Genomic DNA, 25,318 nt, shown 5'->3' on the forward strand with positions numbered 1-25,318 from the left:
GAACGATTTCTAGTTTTTGTTACCTGATTTCTCTTTTGTAACACCAAGTTCATGAAAAGCTGAAGTCATCTCTTACCAGTGTATTTTTAGAAATCATTCTGAAGTAGGGGAACAAACAAGCGAACCCACGACTGTTGAGGTGACCCCGACTCATAGTGGCCCTCCTTCTCTGATGGAGTGTAAGCAGAACTGCCCCTGTGGTTTCTAAGGCTGTAACTCTCGACAGGTTTGGACGCCCTCATGTCTCTCCAGCAGCGCAGTGGTGGGTTTGAACTGCTGTCCTTGAACATGTAATCCACTAGGCCACCAGGGACCATGTTAACCATACTCCCTGGTTTGGTAGTCTTCCCCTGCCCTCCACTGGGAATCAAGATGTGAAATCAGCTGAAGAAGGAATTAGATTTGATTTTTTGTGTGCCTTTCTTTTGATTTTAGCTATGTCACATGTGCCTGGTGCCCTTGGGCACTTGTTTCATCTTTGGCAGAGCACCTGACCCTGTCTCTGGACCAGTTAAAGGGTAGGGGAGGCACGGAGGAAGGCTGTGGAGCCTGAGGTGGGACCCGTCACTTGATTCCAGCCCGTCTTTTCTCATAGGCCTGGGCTGACTGAGCTGCTCGGTTACCAGCTGTCGGAAGGAGTCAGGCATCGATGGCCTTGTTGGGGCAGGGCAGATAGGCTTGGGCATTTGCTTGGATCGAGTGTCCAAGTGTGCTGCCCCCTCCCTGGTAGCTCGGAGCTCAGAGTTTTAGCAGCGAGGAGGGCACGTCAAAAAGCGCTACTGCGAGAGCCCCAGTTGGCATGGGTTTCTTCTACGCCAAGCATGTCTGGACATGTGCCTGCGGTCAGCTGAGGTCAGCAGAGATGCTCCCTCAGGAAGGCACGGTCCCCTTAGGGGCCTTCAGGGAACGGTCCAGCCAGAGCAGTGGCTTCTCAGGAGACTCACTGGCCAGGTGACTTCAGGGCAGAGAGGTCCATTCAGAAGGGACAATGACAATCTTAGGATTCCAAAGGGGTTGTCTTGGTGGGTTTTCTCAAAGGACACAGGACAAGCACCAGGGCTTATTAGGAAGGAGTGCCAACGGATGGTCTTCCCTTCACACGGTGCCCCACCCATTCTCCACGGGGAGCAGGGCCGTCCTGGGAGCCGCAGCCCTGATCTTGCCCGCTCAGGTGTTTTTCTCCCCCCAACCCAAAGAACGTTGAAGAGGGCAACGATTGGAGTCCCCGAAGGCCATCACAGCTGCCTTCCTGGACTCGGTGTCAACTGAGGTGCACACAGTTCCCCGGGGCAGGGGGAGCGGACGGACACTGTGCCTTCAGAGGTGCAGGGATCTGGCCGGAGGAGATGCCAGCATAGTCGCTGCTGCCCGTTACGGAGCTTCTGTTTTATGAAGGTTCTGAGGTTGGGCGGCAGCACTGTTTGCCCTGTGTTCCCACAAATGTGTTGTTATCTATAGAGAACCACAGGCAGTGCAGCAAGCCCGGGCCCATGGGTGCCCTTGCTTAGGAGGGAGCAGTAGTGGGTGTGAGATGGAAAACAGTGGTGGGAAGAGAGGTGTTTAAGCGTTGAAGGGGCGGGAGTGGGTGGGGGTGGGGTCGTCCCTGAGGGGCGCCTGGTGTTCCCCTGGAGACCTCAGGGTACTGAGAGTCCCTGCCCTGTGGAGACCTGTCAGAATGAGTGGAAACCTGAGGCCTTTCCTCTCTTTCTTCACTGTTTTTTCATTTGTCCATAGTTCTTCAGGTTGAGCGTTTGCTCTGTTTTTGTCTTAAACCTGTTTAGTGACCACCCCCACTCGCCCCAAACCAGGAGCCCTGGTGCCACAGTGGTTAAGCACCCGACAGCAAACCGAAAGGTGGGGTTCAGACTCACCCCCCAGTGCTGAGGGAGAGAGACCCAGTGGTCCCCTTCCGTAAAGATGGCAGTGTAGGAACCTCATGGGGCAGATCTGCTCTGTCGCAGGGGGTGCCACACGTAGGCATCGGCTAGACAACTCTGTAGAACACCGTGATTCCCTTAATATTGGGATCATGAGCTGGCAGGACCCTCCGAGGGCAGGTTGGAATTCGGGTCTGAGAGCGTTTGCTCAGGGTGTTCAAGTCAGCAGATTCTAGCCAAGCGCCTGCATGCTGACCTCAGCCAGGGCCAGCGTGCGTCCGGAACGCGGTGCATTGGGTTTGGCTCTGGTTTCCCAAGTGGCTTCTTCAGCAGGTCCCCACAGACATGTGACCGTGCTTCATTCTGTCTCGCAGTTACCACTGCCATGTCTACCCCTACCCCAATACGGTGGAGGGGCGCAAGGAGGTCCAGGAGGGGCTCAACACCCGCATTCAGGACCTGTACACCGTGAGTAACCGGGACGCCCCCCGCCGCGGTGTTCATTGGCTGAATTCAATAGGCAAATTAGACCCCCCCACCTCCTTTTTTTTGTGATTTGGGTGAAAGCTGTCAGAGCAAATGGGTTTTCTGTTCAGCAGTGCATATACACCGTATGTTCCATGACATTGGTTGCAAATCCCAGAATGTAGCCAGACTCTTCCCACTTCTTCCCTGTTTCCTTTCCCCTCTGCCTTCCTTTCCCGCCCCTTCCTGCCTCCTGAGCTGTTTCTTTGGGCACATGTGAATCGAAGAGTTTTTAGTGGCTGCCCTGTCCCCTCCCTCCCTGGTCTCCAGGGCAGTTATCCCGGCAGCCTCTTAGAAACCTGGGCAGTGTGATGGGACTTCTGGGAATGAGGCGTGCTGGTTGGAATTCTCCAGCATAGAAGACAAGCAGACAGACCCTTCCGATGGGCGGCATTACCGCAGTCTTTGCAACACGTCTGTTGGCATTTCTGCCTTTCTCACTTAGGGTCCTTGGTAACAGAGATTCTGACTCAGTTGCGCTAAAGGGGATTTACCGGCAGAACGGGATGGGGTGGGAGGTGTTGGCTCTCAGGGCTGACAGAGGTTGGGCAGAGCTCTCTGGAGCCAGCAGGCACAGCTGCTCTTCCTTGTTGGGGACAGCCAGGCCATTGTGCCCCCATGACGGTGGCTTTGAGCCATTCCTGTGTTCCTGCCTGGAATGCTGGCGCCAGTTGGGCTCCCTGGGAGCAGAGTCCTCAGCACTCAGGGCTGGTGTCTGCTCACCTAGGTGCTGCACAAGACAGAGGACTACCTGAGGCAGGTGCTCTGTAAGGCGGCTGAGTCGGTCTACACCCGCGCCGTGCAGGTGAAGAAGATGAAAGCCATCTACCACATGCTCAACATGTGCAGCTTCGACGTCACCAACAAGTGCCTCATTGCCGAGGTCTGGTGCCCCGAGGCCGACCTGCAGGAGCTGCGCCGAGCTCTGGAGGAAGGCTCAGTGAGTTGGACTGGGGAGGGACACATATCAGAGGACGGTTCTGTGCCCGCCCTAGGGTCGAGTGAGGGTGCCCGTGGGTGTTGCTAGTCTACTTGTCCAAGGTTGGGTTCAGACCCCCTCGAGGCACCGTGGAAGAAAGTCCTGGTGACCTACAGGATACACCCACTCCCGAGGGTCCTGGGGTAGCACAGTGCTGCACAGCGCTACTCTGACACAGCACGGGAGCAGGTCCCCGACCCTGGTGGGGTGCTCAGTCAGCTGACTCTTTGAGGATGTGGGTGGGCATTCTCAATCTACTTTTTTGAGTAAGTGATGCAGTCACATGGTTTAAAGTGAAAAAACAACAACAAAAAAGTGTATGTGTGTCTCCATGTGTGTACAAAAGTTCTTGGAAACATCCATGGAATTTTCCCACGAAGTTTTTGAAGGCCCCCCCCCAGGATGTATGTATGCACACATACAAATAAAAGCTGCATGAAGTGTCTTCCTCCTGGCACGCAGCTCTTCATTTCAGCCCCTCCCTGCCTGACAGAGGCAACCACTGTTTGTGCGGGTCTGCTCTCTGAGTCCTGAATCAGAGATGGCAGATAGGAAGAGCTCACTTCCTCCTCTTTTTCTCTGTAAAAGGTTAGTGGTCGTCCGTGCTGCTCTGTATCTTGTTCTTTGTCCTTGTTTGCAACCATTTACCCTTCTGCCGGGAGGCGTTCGTGGACCTCCACCCCTCGTCTTTCAGGGGCTTTACAGTGTCACCGCTGCAGTGGACAAGGCAGCAGAGGCACAAAGGCACCTGTAGGGTTGCTGGCCAGCTGCGGTGGCCATCGGTGTGGTCAGTGGTTGCATTTCTTTGCTCACAGTGAAGATAGGCACCTTCTCACCTGTTTCACAGCCTTTGCATTTCCTGTCCTTTCTGTGAACTGACACTTTGTATCCTTTGCTGGTTTCATTCTCTGCTCTTGGTCTTTTTCTTAAATTTCTATTGGTACTTTTACTAATTTCCTGTTGGTCGGTGGCATGGGCGCAAAATGTTTTCTCCCATTATCATTTGCCTTTTGACTTTATTCCTGGTGCTTCTGTTTGTCCAGGAGCTTTGATATGTGAGCTTGAATTTTCCCAGCCTTCCCGCCGAGCCAGCTTAGGAACTCACTCGCTGCGTTCCTGTGGGTGTGCTCCACAACCAAACCCCGTCCTGGTCCATGGAAACGAAGGTGGTGGCATTTCACCTTGGCACCCCTCGGAAACAAGCTGGCCTAGGGGTTTTGAGTTAATCAGCCTTTCCCTTATCTTGTGCTGCCTGGGATGACACCAGCACAGTGTTCAGGACTGAGAAGGAGAGTGATGTGTCCATATAATTCGTTATTTTGGACCATGAAACACCCTTTTAAAAACCAAAAAACCAAAAAACTTTTATTATTTTAAGCCTAATTTATTCCCAGCCATGAGTTTGTGCTTCTTCGGTTTCTTCTGGAGTGTCTTTCTCCTCCATGCAGCCTCCTCTTCTGCTTTATGAACAATGTGTTCCTTCTCAGTCAGGGTCATTTCAGTGTGGGCTGGGGGACTCACCGATGGACTGATCCGCCCACGCCCACGAGCTCTGTAGGTCCAGCGGCCATCGTGGGGGCTTTGTTCACTTGGTTGTGTTCAGTGACCAGAAAATCCACATCTAAACCCTGAAGTTTAACATGACTGCAATTTTAACCTTGTGCAGCAAAAATTCACTCTTTTTGGGCCACCGGCCCTGGGTCCAACCCACTGTTGGTTTGGCCTGGGCACACCTACAATACCACCATTATAACGTCGGAAGGGCACACACTGCTTCTGCAAAGTGACATCTTTCAAATATTTACGGTCTTCTGGATAGGCATACCCTTGATGGCCTGGGAAGTTTTATGAATTTTCTTAAAGTGGACTCAGAGATCCAGCCCTCTTGATTTGCATGATTTTGTGGGGTTTTCTGGGTCAAGTGAGTAGGGAACCCCCGGCCACTACAGGAAGAGCGAACCATCCATTGTAAAGGCAACAGTCGTTTCTTGCCTTGGTTTTAAACTTTGGATTGTGAGTTGGGTGAAGGTTTGCCATTCCCTTGCTCACACACGTTGTGTAGGGAGACCAGTTTCCTATGCCCTCGCTCACACGCGTTGTGCTTCAGCTCATCAGTTGCGATTCTATCAACCCACCCTCACTTACCCGACTTCCTCCCTGTGCTCCGTTTCCGATCTTCCTCCATCGCTAACCCCTCCGAACTCTGTGCGTCAGTGATCTTGTGGTTGATACCTTCAGGGTGTGCCTACCTCCCTGGTGTTACTGTTCTCCTCACACATTTTTGAAAATTGAGTCTTGGGGGTGCGTTCATTTCCAGTCCTGCAGGGTAGCTAAGGGCCATAGTCTCTGGACTGAGTCGTGCTTTTGGAGATAATACTTTTGTGGGACATGAACGATAGTCCTTGTGTAGGTGTGCAGGGTCCCTCATTCATCAGGCGAGGTGCCGCACAGGCTACTGCCCCCGAGATCTCTTGCACGTGTGCATGCACACTCAGGAGCTGGGGGACTCACTGAGTGAGGTGCTTGGTAGCCCTCTGTCCTCCTTTGCTCTGCCTCTTGGTTTCTTTCTCTCTTGCTTTCCACTGTGAAGGGTTGGGAGCACACTGTTGCCCTCTCTCCCATGTCGTCTCTCTCTCTCTCCTGCCGTTTTCCCCGCCCCTTGGTGCTTCAGTTTCCTCCGTGAAGACTGGCTTTGACATAACCCTTCAATTTGAGCAAAAAACCGCCCAGGATGGGAGAATGTCTTGAATCCTTGCTCTTCACGGCTGACTGATGAGTTGGCGGGAGTCCAGAGGGTGCCTCTGTGCCATCGGTCAGGGTGGAATTGGTTCTGGCCCGCAGTCCTGGGGTTCAGACTCACAGCGGGAACGGAATGTCCCGCTTAGCTTCCCAGCTGCAGATCCGGGTTGTCAGGCTGGTTCTCCAGCAGGCTCCTTGGGAGCAGGCTCACGGGCACGCTGCCCCTGAGTTCCCGCGTGTGCTTGCTGTGCCTGAGCTCCCTCTGCAACTGGAAGCTCGTTTTCCTAGAAACAAAATCCCCGACTCTTGGTATTTTTACTCCCGTCAGTATCTTAGACCCAGGGCTTTATTTCCTTCCCCTGTAAATATGCCAACACTGGGTTATTACAGTGCCTTTATGCCAACACTGAGTTATTACAATTTTGTTTTCCTTCTGTGTCACCTGCCCTTTTTTTTTTTTACATAGATGTCCAGATAATTTTTTTTCTTTTTCCTAAAGTCTAGTGACTTTACCAGTTTGATATGGTCATTGTAGGTTGGTGTTCTACAGATATACAGTGTGCTGTTTTAATGTATATATATTTAGCACCCTGCCTCCCCCCATTTCCTGAGAATCCCCTTCCCCACCTTTCAGGGCCTCCTTTTTAAGTTGGTTCCCCCTCACCCCTTTTTGAATAGTTCTCTATTAATTTCTTTGTCTTTACTCAATTAGACACCCCACCCACCCACCTTCTTCCTTTTGTGAGTTTTTATTGGGAAGGTTTCTTGACCCCCCCCTTGACTTTTGAGTTCCTTTTTCTTGACTCTTCATTTCTGAAATGATTCTTCCCCTAATTCCATCTTGAATTCTCTGACCTCATCTTGTATTCTTCAGCTGAGTCATGCTGGTTTTTTCTCCCCGCACGTTCTTGCGGTTTGGGGGAGAGTTTCTAGCACGCAGTAGTTCCTCATCCAGCAGCAGTGCACACACTTGTGGTTTTGTGGTTGTGGTTACATCCCCTCAGCATAGCAGTTCAGCTCCTACTTCCTCCCTGGGCTCCTCATTTCTATCCAACCCTCCATCCTGCCCCTCAGTGCCCGCTTAGCTTTGTTCTGGTCAGAGGCCGCCCTTCTGGTGTCCTGGTGGGTGGTTCTGAGGACCACCTGCTTCAAGGTGCTCCTGTTTGGCGTCAAGGTGCGCTCCAGACCTAAAGCAGGGCATCAGAGGGCTCTCAGGGATTTCCTGGGTCAGGCTCCCTCTTGTTCTAGCTGGGCCTCATCCTCGTTTCTCCCTCTTCTTTCTGCCCTGCTGACCCCACCTACCACAGACCCCTGCAGCTCGCACACGCGGGGGCTGGGCCGGGCTCTTCTGAGGGGCCTGACACACTCCCAGGAAGCTCCCTTCTCCCCTCTGGCATAGGCCACCTGGCTCGTGCTGCTTCCTCTGGTCCAGAGCTGTCGTCCCGGCAGCAGCTTGTCCCCACCCGCTGGTCCCCACCCGCTGGTTTTGTTTTAAGTTTTGTCCCTGGTTTGGGTGTTGCCATCAAGCTACTCTGCCTGCCCTTTGGGGTCTCGCTGTCCGTCATCACCCAACGGGGACTGCCCACGGGCTGGCCGAGGCCATGCCTTCCTCTTGAGCAGAGGCGGTGGGTTAGTAACCGAGCGCTTTTGAACATTGCTCCACCAGGGCTCCTTGAGGGAATCTGCGGTTTCCCTTAAAAAACTGCCACCACTGGGGAGTTCCAGAATCCCCTCCCGTCAGTGGATTCTGAGAAATACTACTTGACTGGAAAACCCACATTTCTGGGAATATCTCTAGTACTTTACAAGGTGTCGTTCCCGCCCCGAAAGGTAATTTAATGTTTAGAGGAACTGGAAACACAAAAGGAAAAAGTTAAGGATAAGATTTTGTTGACAGTATAGTGTAGCTAACATTGGCTCCTAGCAAGTGACCTGCGTCTGTGGGAAAGGTCCCTGGATGGTCATTGTCCTCCTCCTCCTCCTCTTTCCTGCCTGCTGTTTTCCACGACAGCGAGCGAGTGGCGCCACCATCCCCTCGTTCATGAACACCATCCCAACGAAGGAGACACCCCCCACCCTCATCCGCACCAACAAGTTCACTGAGGGCTTCCAGAATATCGTGGACGCCTACGGCGTGGGCAGCTACCGCGAAGTGAACCCAGGTGGGAGCAGGAGCTCTCAGGCCGGGAGCGCCGGGGGCGGGTGGGGAAGTGGGCTCACGCCGCTGCTTTGTCGTCTCATTTAAAGCGCTTAGTCTCACATCGCCGTGATTTTCGCTCGAGATCTGTAGAAGGCGGGGGTTCTCTGGAGACGGCCGAGACCACTGTACAGTGTGCTGTGTTTACCAGTGGGGTGAGGGGGCTGAGCGCGTACGGAGATCACCAGCTCTCTGCCCTCTCTTCTCCCGGCAGCTCTCTTCACCATCATCACGTTCCCCTTTTTGTTTGCTGTGATGTTTGGAGACTTTGGACATGGCTTTGTGATGTTCCTGTTTGCCCTCTTGTTGGTGTTGAACGAAAACCACCCCAGGCTGCAGCAGTCACAAGAGGTAACGATGCCAGCACCTGCCCACGCTCTGGTCGGGCAGCATGCGTCCCTTCAGTGCTGGCTGTGGCCGCAGTTGCCATTGTCCCCACTGAGGTACAGGAGACACATGATCCGCCCTCTCTGTGTGACATCTGCCGTGAACTAATGTTTCTCGAGAATTCCAGGGAGGATGGTTAAGACGATTCCAGTTTGACCAAAGAGCCACAGGAGAATCCTGCTCAAAGGCATGTGGGATGCTGAGCAGAATTTCAAATTCTCATAGAATCCAGACTTTCTAGAACCACTGATGCTGCACGAGCCCTTGAAACGTTTGCCCTGAGATACTCTTTAAACTGATACCCTCAGAGCTTAAGCCAAGCAGTGGTCCCGCTGAATCAGGGAAGAGTGTTTGTCTTGAGCACTGTGTTCCATTGTCGAAGGCCTGCCTGTATGGGGTCACGTTGGCACCAGCAGCATGCGACGTTAGACGGGGCAGAGGGTTCGTAGTCATGGGCGGGAACAATGGGAAGAAGAAGGTGAGAACGGTTGGACCCGCAGGACCATCCTCGGTGCCCTGGACTGTGCATGCAGAGACTGACGAATGGGCGCGTGTCCTGCTGCGTATCTTCTCAGCAGCCACACCCCTTGCCAGAAGTAGCTTCTGTGCCCGCGACCCCGCCTTCCTGGTGATTATACCCTGATGCCTGCCCACCCCTCGTCTCCCACAGATCCTGAGAATGTTCTTTGATGGCCGGTACATCCTTTTGCTGATGGGCTTATTCTCCGTGTACACCGGCCTCATCTACAACGACTGCTTTTCAAAGTCCGTGAACCTTTTTGGCTCGGCGTGGAACGTGTCTGCCATGTACAGCTCCAGCCACAGCTCCCAGGAGCATCAGAACATGGTACTCTGGAAGTAAGTCTCCCCCTGACCGAACGGCGCCGTCCGTCCCCTGCTCACAGCCAGCCCGCTCATGCGCCTCTCCTTGCAGCGACAGCGTGGTCAGGCACAACAAGATTCTGCAGCTGGACCCCAGTGTCCCAGGAGTGTTCCGAGGCCCTTACCCCTTTGGTATTGATCCGGTGAGTGCACGCAGACGCTCCCCACCCTTTGCTCCAGTCTGTCCTGGCGTGCTGCCATGTGAAGTGGCTGCCCCACAGGGGAGGGCCGTGCACGTGGGCACACTTGACGGGGAGGAGGGCGCTGGGGTGCTTCCTTGTGGACTGCCCCAACCCAGCAGGCTCCTCACTGAGCCTCTGCACCCAGAAACTGAGGCCAGTACCTGAATGCCGAGTGTCCGCCCACAAGGGTGATGTGGCAGCCTCTGCTGGTGCGACTCCGGTGCTGATGACAACTCAGGGGCATGAAGTGTGCCTGTGTCTTCAATTCCTTCCTTGTGTACACGAATCATTGTCACCCCTTTGCCCTGCAGAGAAAAACGTGCAATTTTAGAACCGAAAGGGAGCTGTTTCCTGAGGTGGTTGCTTGAGGTGGGCCAGTGAGTGGAAAAGAGAGTAAAGGGGCTCCTTGCCCACCCACCCAGTGGACTGAGCTGCCTTGGTGACACTGAGCACGGACTGTCCTGTGCACAGGCAGGCTGGTCTGCTTGGACTGTCCGGGGAGGGGGGTGGGGGCCTGAGGGATCCCATTCTCTGGGGGAAACTTGGAGGCATGCTCCACCTTGGCTTGGAGGGATGTGCGCATCATTGGGTGGTGAGAATGAAGCAGACGGGCCTTTACAGTGTGCCTGGAAAAATGGGGTGAAGAGATCCAGGATTTCCCACTAGTGGTGTGAAGCCCCCCTGTCATCCTGTGCCCTTCCTGTTGTGCTCACCTCATCTCGGAGCACCATGTGTATAATTTAACATCACAGCACTAAACCCCGGTACGACTGGAACCCTGAACAACCTTCATGACACAGTATTTTAGGCTGGAGTATTCAGGAATCAGCTGTAATCTTGCATTAGGGAAGATTTTTATTTTCCTAGAGAAAAGGTACCCAAAATGAAAGTCTTAAGTGGGTTTTGAAGCTTTTTTGATGTGGAGCGGGGACACACACACACACACACACACACACACACACTTTTTGCTGTCGCGTGTCTGAGCAGGCATGCACTTGGATGATCCATCCTTCTCTCGCTCTGTGTCTTTTTCCTGTTCTTTGCTATCCCTGCCGATGCCTGAACCACTGAACAAACTGACTTTGCCAGTCCCTGAACTTGACGTTGAGGGGTAGTTTTTAATGGTCTGGCCGTGGCTTACACAGTGAAGGCTTTGGGGACCCAGGCCGGGAGGCCGAGCGCCTGCGTGCTGTTTCTGTTCCCACCGACAGCCGCCTTGTGCTCCGAGACAGGAGCTCCGATGGCTGTGTCACCAGAGGGGAGCTCACGGTTTCGTTTTGTCCTTAGATTTGGAACTTGGCCACAAATCGCCTCACGTTTCTAAACTCTTTCAAGATGAAAATGTCGGTGATTTTGGGAATTATTCACATGACTTTTGGAGTGTCCTTGGGGATATTTAACCACCTGTAAGTATGCGTTCTTCCTTCAGCCATATTTCTAAACCGTGTGTGCTGTGTCTTCACCGGGGGTCTGAGGCAGCCGGCGTGGTGGTGCGGTGTCTGGTATGGCTGTGTCTTGCCGATGGAGCTGGCTGGGCCGGCACTGAGGGGTCGGCAGGATGGACCATGTTTTACCCTCACGGAGCCCACAGTCCCGCAGGGGAGATAGACACACGCACATTCTTGCTTCTTCCAGGGGTGCGTTCCCTGTTGTCTCGTTGTTCAGAGACCACATCTTGTTTCTTGACTTATGCCTGTTGCATCAGTCCTGGTTCATGACGGCCCGGTGAGGGTGGGGGGTTAGCGAGCGAGCTTCTAGCCGCTGCACTGCGGTAAGGAGTGAGCGATCATAGCGTTTTCTTTCTGGTAGATGCGGATGCGTATGGCTTCATGCCGTCTTGAGCTGTTCCCCAGCACATAGCCTGGATGGGGCGGGATAGCCCCAGTTCACCTTCGGGTGGATTTCGACTCACAGCAACCCTATCTGTGGGTCAGGGTAGAACTGCCCCAAAGTGTTTCTCAGTCTGCAACCCTTCCAGGAGCAGACCTCCACAAGTTGCTGAGTGGGTTTGAACTGTCAACCTTTCTGTTACGAGCCAACTGCTTCTCCATGACACCGCCTGGGCCCCTTCCCTAGATCTGACCAGAAAATGCCAGCCCTATTTAGCTGCCCTCACAGCCGCGGACCTCTGAGTTGTGACTGTGAGTCGTCCCCAGGCAGAGGAGCTGAACTGAAGCTGGCTTTGCGTCTTCGGTCCTGGAGAGCGGAAGGCAACCTTGCCCTCTGCTCTCCTCTTCATCCAGTTCTGACTGTGGGCTGATGGCTGGCTTTTTGACCCCTACTAGGCATTTCCGGAAGAAGTTCAATATTTATCTGGTTTCCATCCCAGAACTGCTCTTCATGCTTTGCATCTTTGGATACCTGATATTCATGATCATCTACAAGTGGCTGGTTTTCTCCGCAGAGACCTCCCGAGTTGCTCCCAGCATCCTGATTGAGTTCATTAACATGTTTCTATTCCCAGCCAGCGAAACTATTGGCCTTTATCCAGGGCAGGTGAGCAACCCTCTCCTCCAATCTCATGAGCTTTAGATAACTTCTCCTGTGGCCTTTTTGATTTGGTGAGCACATCAAAATGTTGATGGGTAGATAAGATGATCAGTGGGTGGTCTGGGGGGCCCAGTTGATCAGAAAGTGGGTGATCTGGGTGACCCAGTTGATCTGTAAGTAGGTGGTGTGGGTGACCCAGTTGACCAGTAAGCGCTCCTGGTGACCCATTTGATCCGGAGGTGGTCCAGGTGCTTGCCGCAGTCCTCCCAGCCTGGGTGTTTTCTCAGGGTCTGTTTTCAGCAGAAGATGCCAGTTCTGATGAGAGCAGGCTGGGTACCATGCTCAGATTTACTGCAGGAAAGTGTGTCGATGAAGGCTCCTGGGGGCTTCCCAGACCCCATCTTTCCACTTACTTAAAATCAGCCTCTGCTTGAGCCAGACCACCAGAAACCTGGTTGGGTGTGCATTTCTCACTGTGCCCCTCTGCACGCACAGGAGTACGTCCAGCGGCTGCTGCTGCTGGTCACGGCCCTGTCTGTCCCCATCCTCTTCCTGGGAAAGCCGCTCTTCCTGCTGTGGCTGCACAACGGACGCAGCTGCTTCGGAGTCAGCCGGGTGAGTGTGAGCGGGCCTCGGGCAAGCTGCGCCTGGCCTGTTTCTCGTCGTAAACAGGTGGGTGCGGAACCGCCCCAGAGGGCCCTGGACTCTGAACCAGGATATTACAACCGGGTGGGCGTGGAACCCCAAGTCAAGAGGGCCCTGGCCTGGGAGGCAGGATGTGTATGTGCATGCGGCACCTACTTCCTGCAGGGAGCCTGCTGTGCTCAGGGCACGTGGGTGCTGCTCCTCCCACGGACAAGCCCACGTGGAGTTTGAGCACGGTTCTTAGAGATGGGTTCGAATCAGCCCCTCATTCTTGCCACGTACTTTTATTGTCTTTATTTAAGTAACACAGCAAAAAAATGTGAAGTTCCGTGCCCCTCCTCCATCACAACCACTGTTAGCATTTTGCTGGCAAGAATTGCCACCAGATTCTGCCCTCGTGAGTCTTGCTTGTTCTTCATTTCCTCCCGAAGAACCCTTTTCTTTCCCTGGAGCTAGACTGTGCGGAGAAAGGCAGGGCGTGCCCGTCTGTTGGTCGGGTTGTGTCACCATGCAGGGCGGACCGGCGTTGACGCGGCCCTTCTTCTCTGGCTGCCCTCCAGGGAGGTTATACCCTCGTGAGGAAAGACAGCGAGGAGGAGGTGTCCCTGCTGGGGTGCCAGGACATAGAAGAGGGCAGTCCCCGCATGGAAGACGGCTGTCGAGAAATGACCAGTGAGGAGGTACTGGCTTCAGTGATTGTGGATATAGTGAGATAGCCCCACCCAGGGTTTTAGAGAGCTCGCTGTCCGGGACCCTTTGTAGTTTCCCCTGTGGGCCTCATCCTTCATATGCTCTGGTTACTAGTCTGCTAGCCAGAGGTGGGGGAAGGCTTACCTTGACATCAGGCCTTTTGAATGGCCCAGGACCTTGTCAAGGTGTCTAGGGGGTGTGGGAGTTGGGGCAGTCACAGGTCCAGTCCAGCCTCCTCTGGTTACATGTGGGAAACAGGTGTCGGGCGGAAGGAGGGTGAGGAGGATTACACGTGAATTGGGGCTGGGGAGCTGCATATGGGCATCCCTGTGAGCAGAGCCCACATCCGGGGTTCACTGTCCCTCCACACCCCTGTGCTCCGACGGGGTCTCAGAAGAGGCCGGTCTCTCATGCCCGTCCCGTACGGGGAGGACCGGGCATTGTGGATCAGGATTCTAATCTGTGTTATGTCATCTCCCTCAGTTTAATTTTGGAGAAATCTTAATGACTCAAGTAATCCACTCAATCGAGTACTGCCTTGGCTGCATCTCCAACACTGCCTCGTACCTGAGGCTCTGGGCACTCAGTTTGGCTCATGCACGTAAGTTTGCTTCCATACCTGCCATCCCCATCCACACCCCACCACACCCCCACCCGAGGCATCCGCAGCACCTATGGGGAGCTCGTGGGATACTTGAAATGTAGTGAGAGAAAAACACATGCATGCTACTGAGCTGTCTGAACTTCACTTCTAACTAAACACACTTCAGGGTGTTTCTTTTGACATGTGGTGCTGACAACGTGACAGAGGTACTAAGGCTTAGGGACATGCTGTTGTTGTACTCAATCCTTTGTGTGTCCTGAAATCTCTAGGAGAGTTCTGCTGGCACCTTCTGCCTTCTCTATCACCTCCACTACCCTCACGTGTGCTGGAAGGTCCATCTTGCGGATCTAAACACCCACCCAAGTCCTGAGGCCGGGCTGGGTAGCAGTCCCCAAGAACGCAGCTGAGAGTCCCCCCGTTGGTGCTGGTTGCCAGTGAGTCAGGACCCCTGGTGACCCCAAGGACAACAGAGCAGAACACCGGCTGGGCCTGCTCCTTCCTCACAGTCGTCTCTCTTTTCCACTGACCCTGTGCCTTACGAAGCATGACGTCCTTCTCCAGGGTCTGCTTCTTCCAGATCACATGTCCCAAGCACTTGAGAAGAAGTCTTGGCGTCCTGACTCGCAGAGAGCATCAGCTAGCATGGTGTGTTCCGGGTGGGTGAGCACGCACAGGGAGCCCTGGTGGCATAGTGATTAGCCATCAGGCTGCTAAGCACAGTCATTAGTAGGAAACCTCCAGCTGCTCCTGTAAAGAGCCGCAGTCTCGGAACCCTGCCTGTTGGGTCACTGGTGAGTGTGGTTTGCTTTGGAAGCACACACGGCAGAGACTCTGCTGCTAGCCCTTCACACCACCCTGTGGTGCACTGAGCACACAGCACACGCACCTCAGGATGGTGACGGGCAGGGAACATTGGGTCCGCAGCTCCTGCACTGGCAGCAAAACGTGGTGCGTGTGATGCCCCCAGGTCTCCCATTGAAAGCCTCTGTGGCACTGTCCAAAAGTCCATCATCCAAAAGGGGATGTGGCCAACAGAGATGAGAGTCCGTCCAAGAAATGGCAAGGGATGACGCCGGAGGTGACCCTGCACTAGAAGACAGTGGAGCTCTTTCCTCTAGAGACCTGGGCACGGCGGCACTGCTGCCCCTCTGGGGACGCTAGATGTGCAGCTCAAGGCCGAGGTGAAGAGTGTACCAGCACGACGGGGGAGGAGGTGGTGAAGGGAGGAGGTGCCCACGAGGGCAGGTGCCGGCAAAATTCTGGGCCATGCGGCAGGGGATTCACAGTGCAGCGGGTACCGTGTTGGAAACGGATCTGATCCATGCCGGAGAAGAGTACCGGGGGCTTCACAAGCGCAGAAGAATCGTATTGTCTCTGAAGCCCATGTTTCCACGAACGTTTTCAAGGCGCCTCATATAACAACGTGCCAAAGGCCAAGCAGAGCTACTTGCCCCGTACTGTGAGCTCTGCGAGAGGGCTGCAAGCGGCCCATACGCCCTCGAGGAGTTGTTTTCAGAACACTTCGATGCTTAGGAATCATGTTTTAAACGTACTTTTCTCTGGTTTTCATCTCCCTGTGTCATTGTGACCGACATTCTGAGACCTGTAACTTGTCGATACACGCTTTAAAGGTCCCCGACAGCCACCACCTTTCCTGCTGGTTCCATAACCATGGTGGCCGCCCTGCGCAGGTGTTAGGAGGCCATCACCACACTGACACTCCTGGGAGCTTAGTGAGTGGTCAGATGCTGTAGCCGGGCGGGAGCAGGGGTCTCTCCCAGGTCCATTGAGTACTGGGCTTCACCCAGGCTCCCCAGTGCGGAGTCAGGAGCACAGCCAGGCTTTCCGTCTCCACGTGCAGGCCTAACCCAACAGTGCTTTTGGTCAAGACCTCGTGGGCAGGTGGCCGCATTGCTTCACGGGGTAAACCTTGAGAATTCTTGGAGGAGAGCCAGGCTGGGGCTCACTGTGCCACGTCCCACCCCCAGAGCTGTCGGACGTGCTGTGGGCCATGCTGATGCGTGTGGGCCTCCGCGTGGACAACACCTCCGGGGTCCTGCTGCTGCTCCCCGTCATCGCGTTCTTCGCCGTGCTGACCATCTTCATCCTCCTGGTGATGGAGGGGCTGTCCGCCTTCCTTCATGCCATCCGCCTCCACTGGTGAGTGAGGGCTTCCTGGGCTGAGTGTGGCGGGAGCACCATCCCCACACACACCAAGCGCTTGGGGCTAAGCATTGGGCTGCTGACCGTGAGATTGGCAATTCAGAACCACCAGCTGCTGGGAGAGAGACCCGAGGCTGTCTGCCCTGTAAAGACGGACTGTCTCAGAGAGCAGAGGAACACCGTGAGCTGGAATTGACAGTGGGCTTGGGTCTGGACAGATTGCTTTACGCGACTCTAAGGCACTTCTTAGTGACTGCTCAGGGTTTCACAGCCGAGCGGACCGGACACACCCAGCTTGCGGGCAGAGGGAGGCTTTGTATCCATGTGCATTCTGGCAGCGTGTGAGGGCGCCTGATGTGCTAGCACTTCTACTCCACACAAAACATGCTGAAGGACGCAATTTCCGTATCTCAACTGCTTGGATGTTAGCTCACAGGTGTTGTCTCAAGAAATGTAGGGCAATGTTATTTCACAAACGTTTACTAATACATTGTTTTTTTTCCATTTTGTTTTAGGGTAGAATTTCAGAACAAATTTTACGTCGGTGCAGGCACCAAATTTGTCCCCTTCTCGTTTAATCTGCTTTCATCCAAGTTCAACAGCGATGACCTGGCCTGATGTGCATCGCTGTACCCAACATGCTCTCAGATTGATGGAGACTTATCATGTTGTAGAGTCCCACCTACGTCAGATTTCTGATGGGAAAGAGCTCCACTTCAGAGCCCCTCTTCATCGACTGCCTTACGATAGAGCCAAATAACTGTAACATATACCTCTTCCTCACACGTTAAATCTTTTGAAAAGCATTCTGATTTCAGATACATGCATTTCTTGCGGTGGTTTTTATCGTGAGCAGATAGGCATTAAGGCCAGATGCTCAGTTCTGAAACATAAGACTGGAGAAGAAGCCGATTTTGAATGGCAAGTTGAAATTGGTCCTCGGTACCCTATTCCTTTCACCCTATTAAAAAAGCCAGAGAGCTATTCTGTCGCCCAAGTTACCAGATAATATTTTCCAGCTGCTTATGTTAAGCATAGCATGTTCTTTTTAAAAAACTAATGATGGATCATCAAACGATTCACAATCATTCTGCCAGATTAATAGTAGGCATACATTTTGTATCATCTGCTACCGAGAGTGGCAAAGAGGGGATTGTTTTTAACCATTTTGTCTGTTTTTGATAACGGGAAAATAAGATTGTAAGCCAAAACAAGAGCAAAGCATACAGCAAGTAGTGATGCCACTTGTATATTTTTCTAAAGCCTCTTGCTATTATCCTTCCAGAAAAGCAATTGTGATCATTGTCTTTTAAAAGATGAACTAACTGCACTGAGCCCATCTACCCCGTGAGACTGGAGAAGATGCAGTCGGGACAGGGCTTGAACATAGCGTCCAACTTGGCTGGTGTCGCTGACCCAGAAGAGTGAAGGAACGGTAGAAAGTAGCATTTTGTATATTTTTATACATAAAAGTCTATATATATATATATATATATATGAAGGGGTTTTACCGAGAAGAAATGGCATCTATCTTTGAGAACAGTATAAAGAAGGGTTTTTGTTTTTTAACTTTCACATGAATTCTAAATAAAGGTCTGGTGATTGTATTGAGAGTGAATTCAAACTTACGGACATGATTTGGATCAGCCTGAGATGAATTGCTCTGATTAAGCCATACATTTATACTTAGCTTCACTCGGTCTTTCCACCCGACTCTGGTTTGAGTGAGTTTGTTGCCTGTTGAACACTAACCCCTCCAGTGTTCTTGTAAGCTGTCATCTTTCCCTGCTTTACTTTAATGGTACAGTCTTTTTCATGATTAAGTCTAAGGTTTCTTCCTGGGCTCAAGATTCCGAGTCAGCTACAGTCTCTGCAGTCCCCAGACGTCTGTGCTGCTCGGTGGTTGAGTTTGTCGCTGTCACTCGTCGCACTGCCCTGTTCACGCATGCCTTTCGAGGTCCTGGCTGCTGAGAGGCATTTGACTCATTTGACCCCCTGGCCTGGACAGTAAAAATACCTCCTTGCTCCTGTCCCAGATGTGTTGCCCAGAGCCCATTAGGATGCCCTGCTTCTCTTCCTTGCATTAAAATACCAGTCAGGAAACAATGCTGATGAATTGCTTGCAAATAATTCTATTTAAGTTCCATTTCCCCAGGCAGGGTCAAGGTTGGACATGCTTTCAGGGGAACTCCCCCGAAAGTGGTCCAGGGGTCTGCTGTAATAGGATGGTGACTCGGTCCTCTAGGAAACCCAGTAGTTCTAGGCGGTAGGAAGGGATCGGTCAGCCAGGCAGACCTTGGGTCTTCAGGAGCCCTGTTCAGACAGTCCCGGGAGATACTGTGGGTTCGGTTGCAGACTTCTGCAAGCAAGGGAGGATCCCAAAGCGGTTTGTGTTTTCTCAGTGCGCAGAAAAGTGTGTGGGGAAAAGACCAAGCTTTCTACTCCTATAAAGAGTTACAGCCTTGGAAACCCACAGGGGCAGCTCTCCCCTGTCCTGTAGGGTCGATGGCAGTGAGTTTATTTTGTTCTTAAATGTGTAACAGAATGAGAATGACCATGGTAGGACACAGGCACAAGGTGAGCACAGGGTGTCGGGAAAAGGGCACCTCCATGCAGGGTTGCCAGCGACCAGTTTGTAAAAATAGCAGCACCGCCCCACACTGCAGTATCTGAAGTGTGTGCCTGCCCTGCCCCAGCGGGCGAGTTCCACAGGGCCACTGTAATCCCTCTTAGCGGGACACTGGTAAGTAGGACACAGAGCACAGTGAACGGTCGCTCTTCAGTGGAAACCAAACTAGATAGTGGTTCTTTCTAATGTAAATAGGGTGGGGGAGGGATAGGCGCCCTTCACAGTTTGTGGGAAGATTCCGGTATCTTTTCATTCCATTTCCCGTGAACTTGCAGGTGAAAACAGTGCTTAATCCTAACTTTTTGCAGAAGGTCTCAGCGGAGACCGATGAGATCGTCTTGTGAAAGCTTGCTCCCTCGGAAACCCCAGGGAGCAGTTCTCTATGCTGCTGGGCCACTGTGAGTCACAGTGGACCCCGGGATGGTGGACCTGCTTGTGAAAGGAGCCGGGAAGGATGGTCCAAGGGTGTCTTGAGCATCAGAGGACATTCCAGTGTCACGTTGCCAGAGAAGTCACTGTGTTGTACGTGATTCCAAAGACCCTCGTTGTTTCATTGAAGGCAGCCACCCAGAGACAAAGGCCCCTTGTCAGGGTGGATGCTCAGTGTGTGCTCATTTTCCTCCAGCGACGGTCACGGCGGGTGCATCTTTTCAGTTCTCACTCAGATGTTGACTGCCACCTGTAAACGGAGCCAGAAACCCCAGGGATTTCCTCAGTGCGGTAGAATTGACTTCCAGCGTACGAGGGCGGAGCCCATCCTTAGGGTGATGCCATTGTGGTGAGGGGCTCAGGAGTTGCCAGAGAGGGTGTCATGGGCCCTTCCGCAGGCTGCCTCCCCCCCCACACACACACACCTTCAGTGGGAACCCTAACCACCACCTGGTCTGCATCCTCACCTTCAGGATTCTGGGACACAGAGAACTGGTCAGCCTCTTGATGTTGACGGAAGAGGTCCTCAAGACACTCCAGGGCCACGCTCGTCTCGGCAAACAAGCAAAGTACCTTCTGCAGCTGGCCCGCAATCTGCACTTGGAAACAAACGTCCTGGGTAAAGACAGTCTCCTTGGACGCCATGGGGGACATCTCCTCCCAAGTTACTGAGAAACCCTGATCCAAGAGAATGGACACAGCTGTTTGAGCGACACTTTTCCTACTGGGGGTGAAGGGTGACGGATTTGAAGAGACCTGGGTTATTCCTGCCATAGTTAGTTCCCCAGTGCTGCTGCAGCGGGAACCACCACAGGTGGCTGGCTGGTGGGGGGCTTCGGGGTGCCAACTCTGGAGGAAGGTCCTTATCTCTGGACCCCCTGCTCCTGGGCTACCTTGTATGCCTGAACCTCTCTCCCCTATCTCTGCTGTACGTGCTGGTGTAATTTCTTCACACCCCAGAAGAGATCCACTCCACACAACCTGCCCTAATCCTAGCTCCTTAACAAAGGGTTAAGGGTTATAACAAATGGGTTATATTCACAGGCACCGAGGTTTGGACTGTCTTATTTCGGGGGGAAGGGGCACACTTCAAACCTGAACATTTCCACTGACCTGCCCTTTGTTAGGAAAACCAATAAGGGAGCTGGTTGTGTGTGTATGTTGGGGGGTGAGGGAAAAGATGGAGCAGGCGAGTAACTGTCTACAAATGCGTGAACGGATACATTGCAGCTTCCTGTCAGTATTGAACTACTTTTACTAATGATAAATAAATACATATATATTTGTAAGATGGGTGTGCTCTTGCTTTATTGCGTCCCGGTGCTCCCCCCCCTCTGATCCTGCCCATTCTTCAAAGGGCCTGGGTTTTATTTTTGTTCTGATACCCCTCTGTTGTGGCTGAGGGCTGGTGCATGGGCATGACGCTGCCCTAGAGGAGATGCTGTGAGACCTTGGGCATCGACTCCACTCTATCCTCAGCTCCATCTTGGCGACCCACCCAACGCTCGCAGGCTAAGTTTGTGAAGATGGGGGGCAGGAGGCGGTCTCCGCACCCGCGCCCTTATTAGCGGTCTTGAGCCACAGTCCCTGGCCACACCGGTCTTCCCAGGGCCAGTGGACAGGAGCGCCAGCTTCCTGGGCGCCATCCCTGGAGGGGCGGGGTGGGGGGGCTGTCCTTGGCCGCACCTCTGGAAAGAGGGGCTTGGCTGCGTCTTCTGGGCGGGCAGCAGCCGTTGCCAGGGCGCCCGTTGCTAGGGACTCGTTGTCAAGGACGCCGGGCCCACGCTCCGTTCGCTCCGCTGGGCGGCTGGACCCGGCGAGGCGCCATGGACGACTTGCGGGTGTGGTGGATACGCGACCGCGTGTACAAGGCCTTCGGCCTCAGCGACCCCTATTACTTCGAGGAGCTGCTGTCCCGCGGCGACGGCGAGGCCGAGGACCTCATCCTGCACTTCCTCAACCAGACCAGCGAGGAGGACGCAGCCGCCACGCTCTTCTTCTACCGCACGGTGGTGCCCGAGGAGGTGGAGGTGGAGATGGGTGAGCGCCCTGCCCCGCCCTGGCCGCAGATGCAGCCCGCCCACCCCGACGCCCCCCTGAGCCGCTCATCTCCACCCACCCGTGGGTTGTGGTCATCTGGACCCAAACCCCACGCACCGAATCAGCGGGAGCAGGCAGCTTCCTCTTTCTTCTCAAGTGGCTAGTGGTTTTGAACCTCTGACCCTGCGGTTAGCAGCCCAGAGCTTCTTTCACCTGTACTGGGTACTGGTTATCCTAGAGTGGCACAGAAAGTTTCTGGGAAAAGTTCATTCTCTTTAATTCGATCTCCTCCAACTCTTTGAAACCACCTCGTATCAACACCTGATTCTTATCAGCTGGGTGTACTGTCATGCCCGTTTTACAGAGGAGCCACCTTGGCAGAGAGGGGTTAAGTAATCCCTGGGGGTGGGTAGGCAGTAGGAATTCAAAAGGATATCTGGAGTCACTGTCAAACCACCTGCAGTAGGTGTGCCAAGAAACAGCCAGACCTCATGGGTGATAAACACCCCTCTCTAACTTTTGAAAGGAACCTTGGTGCCAGTCTGCCACCCTCTTTTTGACCGGCCCTCTACTTGACCAAGCCTCATGTCCTTTTCCAGGACTGGTTCCTTCTAATAACATGTCCAAAGTATGTGAGTGGAAGTCTCGCCCTTCTCCCTTCCAAGGAGCAAGCATTCTGTTTGTACTTCTTCCAGGACAGAGTGGTTTGTCCTCCCGGCAGCCCGTGTTATACTCAGTATTGTGCAGTAGCACCATACTCGAAGGGCATCCGTTCTTCCTTATTCAGTGTCCTGTTTCCACATGCATATGAGACACTGTAAGCACGGTGGTGTGGGGCAGGTGCACCTCAATTTTCAAGGTGTTATCTTGGCTTTAAAACAAAAACACTTTAAGAGGCCATTTGTTCTTCCCACAACCCTGCTTATTGGATTATTTGTTTAGCATCCAGATTAAATAAGTGGGAGCATTCTACCCTGATGCATACTTTCCCGAAGGGGACCACACAGCCTCCCCTTGTTTCCGCCCCCCCAACCCTGCTTCTGATCCACGTAGATACAGTTTCCCCATGAGCACAATTAATTTTGGAATTGCCATTCTTCAAATGGTTGTGATCCACACAGTTGAAAGGCTCTGTAGTCAATAAAAGTCAAAACATAAAACCAACATTCAGTGTTTGTTTTACACCCCCCCCCAAAAAAAAACCCCAACAACCCCACAAAGAAACAAAACTCGCTGCCATTGAGTCAGTTACGACTCACGGCAACCCCATAGGACAGAGTAGAACTGCCCCTGTGGGTTTCCCAGACTCTTGCTCCTTGTGGAGTGTCTGGTGCTTCTGAATTGTTGACCTTGCAATTAGCAGCCCCAGCTGCTGATACCCAGACTCCACGAGGGCTCCTCTGTACAGCTGGCTGTTAGAGAGGCAGGGCACACCGCGCAGTGAGAGTGCCCTCCTCCTCCCGGAGCTTCGCTCAGCATGTCAGCAGCCAACCCCCATGGCGTTGAACTGTGCCTGTGGGCTCTGTTAGTGCTGGCTTAGATTTGATGAGTTACTGGGTGTCAGTTGTAGATTGGATCTCAACACATACGACAAGTCAACGCTGACTCATAGGGACACTATAGGACAGGGTAGAACTGCCTCTTTGCGTTTCCAAGACTTTCAATCTTTACAGTAATAGAAAGCCTCACTTTTCTCCTGTGGAGTGGCTGGTGGGTGTGAACCACTGACCTCGTGGTTAGTAGCTCAATGCAGAACCCACCAGGCCACCAGAACTCCTCCTTTTGGGTCTGGGAACACACAAGAAAAGTCCCATATAGGTCCATGGGGACTGTTGCCGCATTTCATGCTGTTTCGGCTTACGAAAGGCTGCAGGAGCGGTCTACTTTTGGAAAGCAGGGGGAACTTGTAGACCTTGCCTCACCACTCTCCAGGAAGGCTCCTCCAGTAGTCCCCCCTGCCCACCCCCGGTCAGTGGGGCCCTGAGGGGCCATTTCCCAGCCTCTCTGTAGTATTGGTGCTGCCCTCCAGCTGGCCTTTGTTCTTCACAGGTTTGTAATTTGTAGTGAGGTTTATAACTTGTTGGCCATTTCCATCGATTCCCCGGGTGACTTGAGACCATTCCCGTGTCTTCCGTCTCTTGGCACCGTTGGTAGAGGAAGATTTAACAACCACCATCTGCAGCAGCTGCCATCTTTCAAAACCCAAACCTGCCCCACCAATGACGGTCCTGTGCGCCATGTCCCAACCCATTGGCGCTAAGTGAAAGGATGCTGTTGGGCATCCCAGGCAGTGACACCTCCTGTTTTATGTTTTCTTTCCATGTATGCTGCCACACAGACAAAGACTTCTCTGTCCCATCAGAAGAGGGAGAGGAGGATGAAGAAAGAGAGTCCGTGGAAAGAGCATCAGGTGTGGTATTGGAGGCGGGGCTCTAGGGGGTGAATAGAACTAAGAAACAGTCCCCACCCCCAACGTAAGGGGTTCACATGCTCAGCCTGGACCTTGTTTCTACCTTTCCCCTTGATGGAGCCGAGACCTGGTATGAAGTCCCAAGGGACGAGCCATATTTAAAATGTACCAAACCTGAAAGCACCCTTCCTACCTGTGGTTCCAGACAGATGAATGCCGAGCAGACAGGTGATATTTTGTAGAGCAGGCCCTCTGTCCTGTCACTTACAGGTGCGGTTGATTTTGGAGAACCTCCAGGGCACAATACTTTGAACAAAGCTTGTTAACAGCAAGCACAGCCATCTTGTAAGGGGAATAATTTTCATCCCTCACCTCTCCCTAGTTACTTCCAAACCGACTCTCTCACACCGGTGAAGCCTGTGCCCATGACGCAGTCCCTCCCGCTGTCCAGTGCAGTGAGGAGAGGCTCCCGGGCAGCACACGCAGTATGCTCCTCATGACTCATCTAAAGGCTGGCAGTTCCATCCCCCCAGCAGTGCCTTGGAAGTAAAGATCACTCCTTAGAAAGCCCCACGGAGCAGTTCTGCTCCGGAACCGACGGGATCTTCCTGAGTTGGCATCCACTCGATGGCTACGGGATTATTTTGTTTGGTAGTTGAGTGAAACCCCCCCACACGGTGGCTTTTAAATTTCCGACTGAGAGCCCATTAGAAATGCCATGCTGTCCTCAGTGACACTGTCAGGCAAGCCTACCGAGGCCCGTTTGTAACTATGCGCTGTGCCCGTGGGCTGGAAGACGCCGCTGTGCAGAATGTGGGTCTGGTCCGGATGGCAGGATGGTGACTTTTCTGGCTCTTTCATCTCAGGCCCCGAATCCTCTGTTTTGCAGTAAAGAATGTGCAGCTAAGAAAAGAGTCCGTTCCTCAATCTTTCGTCACATCCGAGGAGGGAGACACAGACAGAGACATTATGGAAAAGCTGCCCATCAAAGTAGGCCTGGGTCTCTCTCCTCTTGGGTGGGGAAATGGGAACTGAGGGCCCTGTGAGGAGCCATATCGGACAGCTTCGGGGTGAAGGGTCCCCAGGATAACTCTAGGGTTCATTGCTTGACCAGGAGGGCTCACCGGACACAGAAACACTGCTCTCCTCCCAGTCCGGTTTTCTTACAGCAAAGGGGTGCTTGTTAGACTCGGCAAAGGCCAGGGGTCGAGGAACCAGATCTCAGGGTCCAGTTCTCGTGTGCTTGTCCAGCTGTCCTCTCCCAGGGGGTCACTTGTCAAGCCAGGCTGTAAGCGTCCACCTGCCTCTGTCTTAGAGCGAGGGCCCCCCCATTGCTCCCTGAAGATGCTCCCCCGCTACACACAGCCCCGTTTGCCGCACTTGATGGCCTGTGCAAAGCCCCGTCCAGTCTTGTGGACCCTGGTCATCCACGTCAGGCGCATTTTGGCAC

At 53.3% G+C, this 25,318-nt stretch overlaps 2 protein-coding genes across 2 annotated transcripts in view; both read left to right on the plus strand.

Moving 5' to 3' along the window:
• Nucleotides 1–20,707, plus strand: part of ATP6V0A2 (ATPase H+ transporting V0 subunit a2) — a 40,788-nt gene extending 20,081 nt beyond the window's left edge. Inside the window, exons 7-19 of the mRNA XM_045296727.1 lie at nt 2,228–2,345; nt 3,130–3,342; nt 8,132–8,282; nt 8,532–8,668; nt 9,375–9,562; nt 9,639–9,729; nt 11,056–11,174; nt 12,054–12,264; nt 12,754–12,873; nt 13,464–13,583; nt 14,077–14,194; nt 16,186–16,357; nt 16,876–20,707. Coding sequence (XP_045152662.1) covers nt 2,228–2,345; nt 3,130–3,342; nt 8,132–8,282; nt 8,532–8,668; nt 9,375–9,562; nt 9,639–9,729; nt 11,056–11,174; nt 12,054–12,264; nt 12,754–12,873; nt 13,464–13,583; nt 14,077–14,194; nt 16,186–16,357; nt 16,876–16,978 — 1,861 coding nt within the window. The 3' untranslated portion in view covers nt 16,979–20,707. The remainder of the gene's footprint in view (nt 1–2,227; nt 2,346–3,129; nt 3,343–8,131; nt 8,283–8,531; nt 8,669–9,374; nt 9,563–9,638; nt 9,730–11,055; nt 11,175–12,053; nt 12,265–12,753; nt 12,874–13,463; nt 13,584–14,076; nt 14,195–16,185; nt 16,358–16,875) is intronic.
• Nucleotides 20,708–21,244: 537 nt separating this feature from the next.
• The window catches only part of DNAH10 (dynein axonemal heavy chain 10), a 150,035-nt gene continuing 145,961 nt past the window's right edge, over nt 21,245–25,318 (plus strand). Inside the window, exons 1-3 of the mRNA XM_045296728.1 lie at nt 21,245–21,458; nt 23,797–23,868; nt 24,758–24,858. Coding sequence (XP_045152663.1) covers nt 21,245–21,458; nt 23,797–23,868; nt 24,758–24,858 — 387 coding nt within the window. The remainder of the gene's footprint in view (nt 21,459–23,796; nt 23,869–24,757; nt 24,859–25,318) is intronic.

This window comes from Echinops telfairi, unplaced genomic scaffold (assembly GCF_000313985.2).
Source record: "Echinops telfairi isolate 266 unplaced genomic scaffold, ASM31398v2 ScPeMD7_7412;HRSCAF=8450, whole genome shotgun sequence".
Lineage (NCBI taxonomy): Eukaryota > Metazoa > Chordata > Mammalia > Afrosoricida > Tenrecidae > Echinops > Echinops telfairi.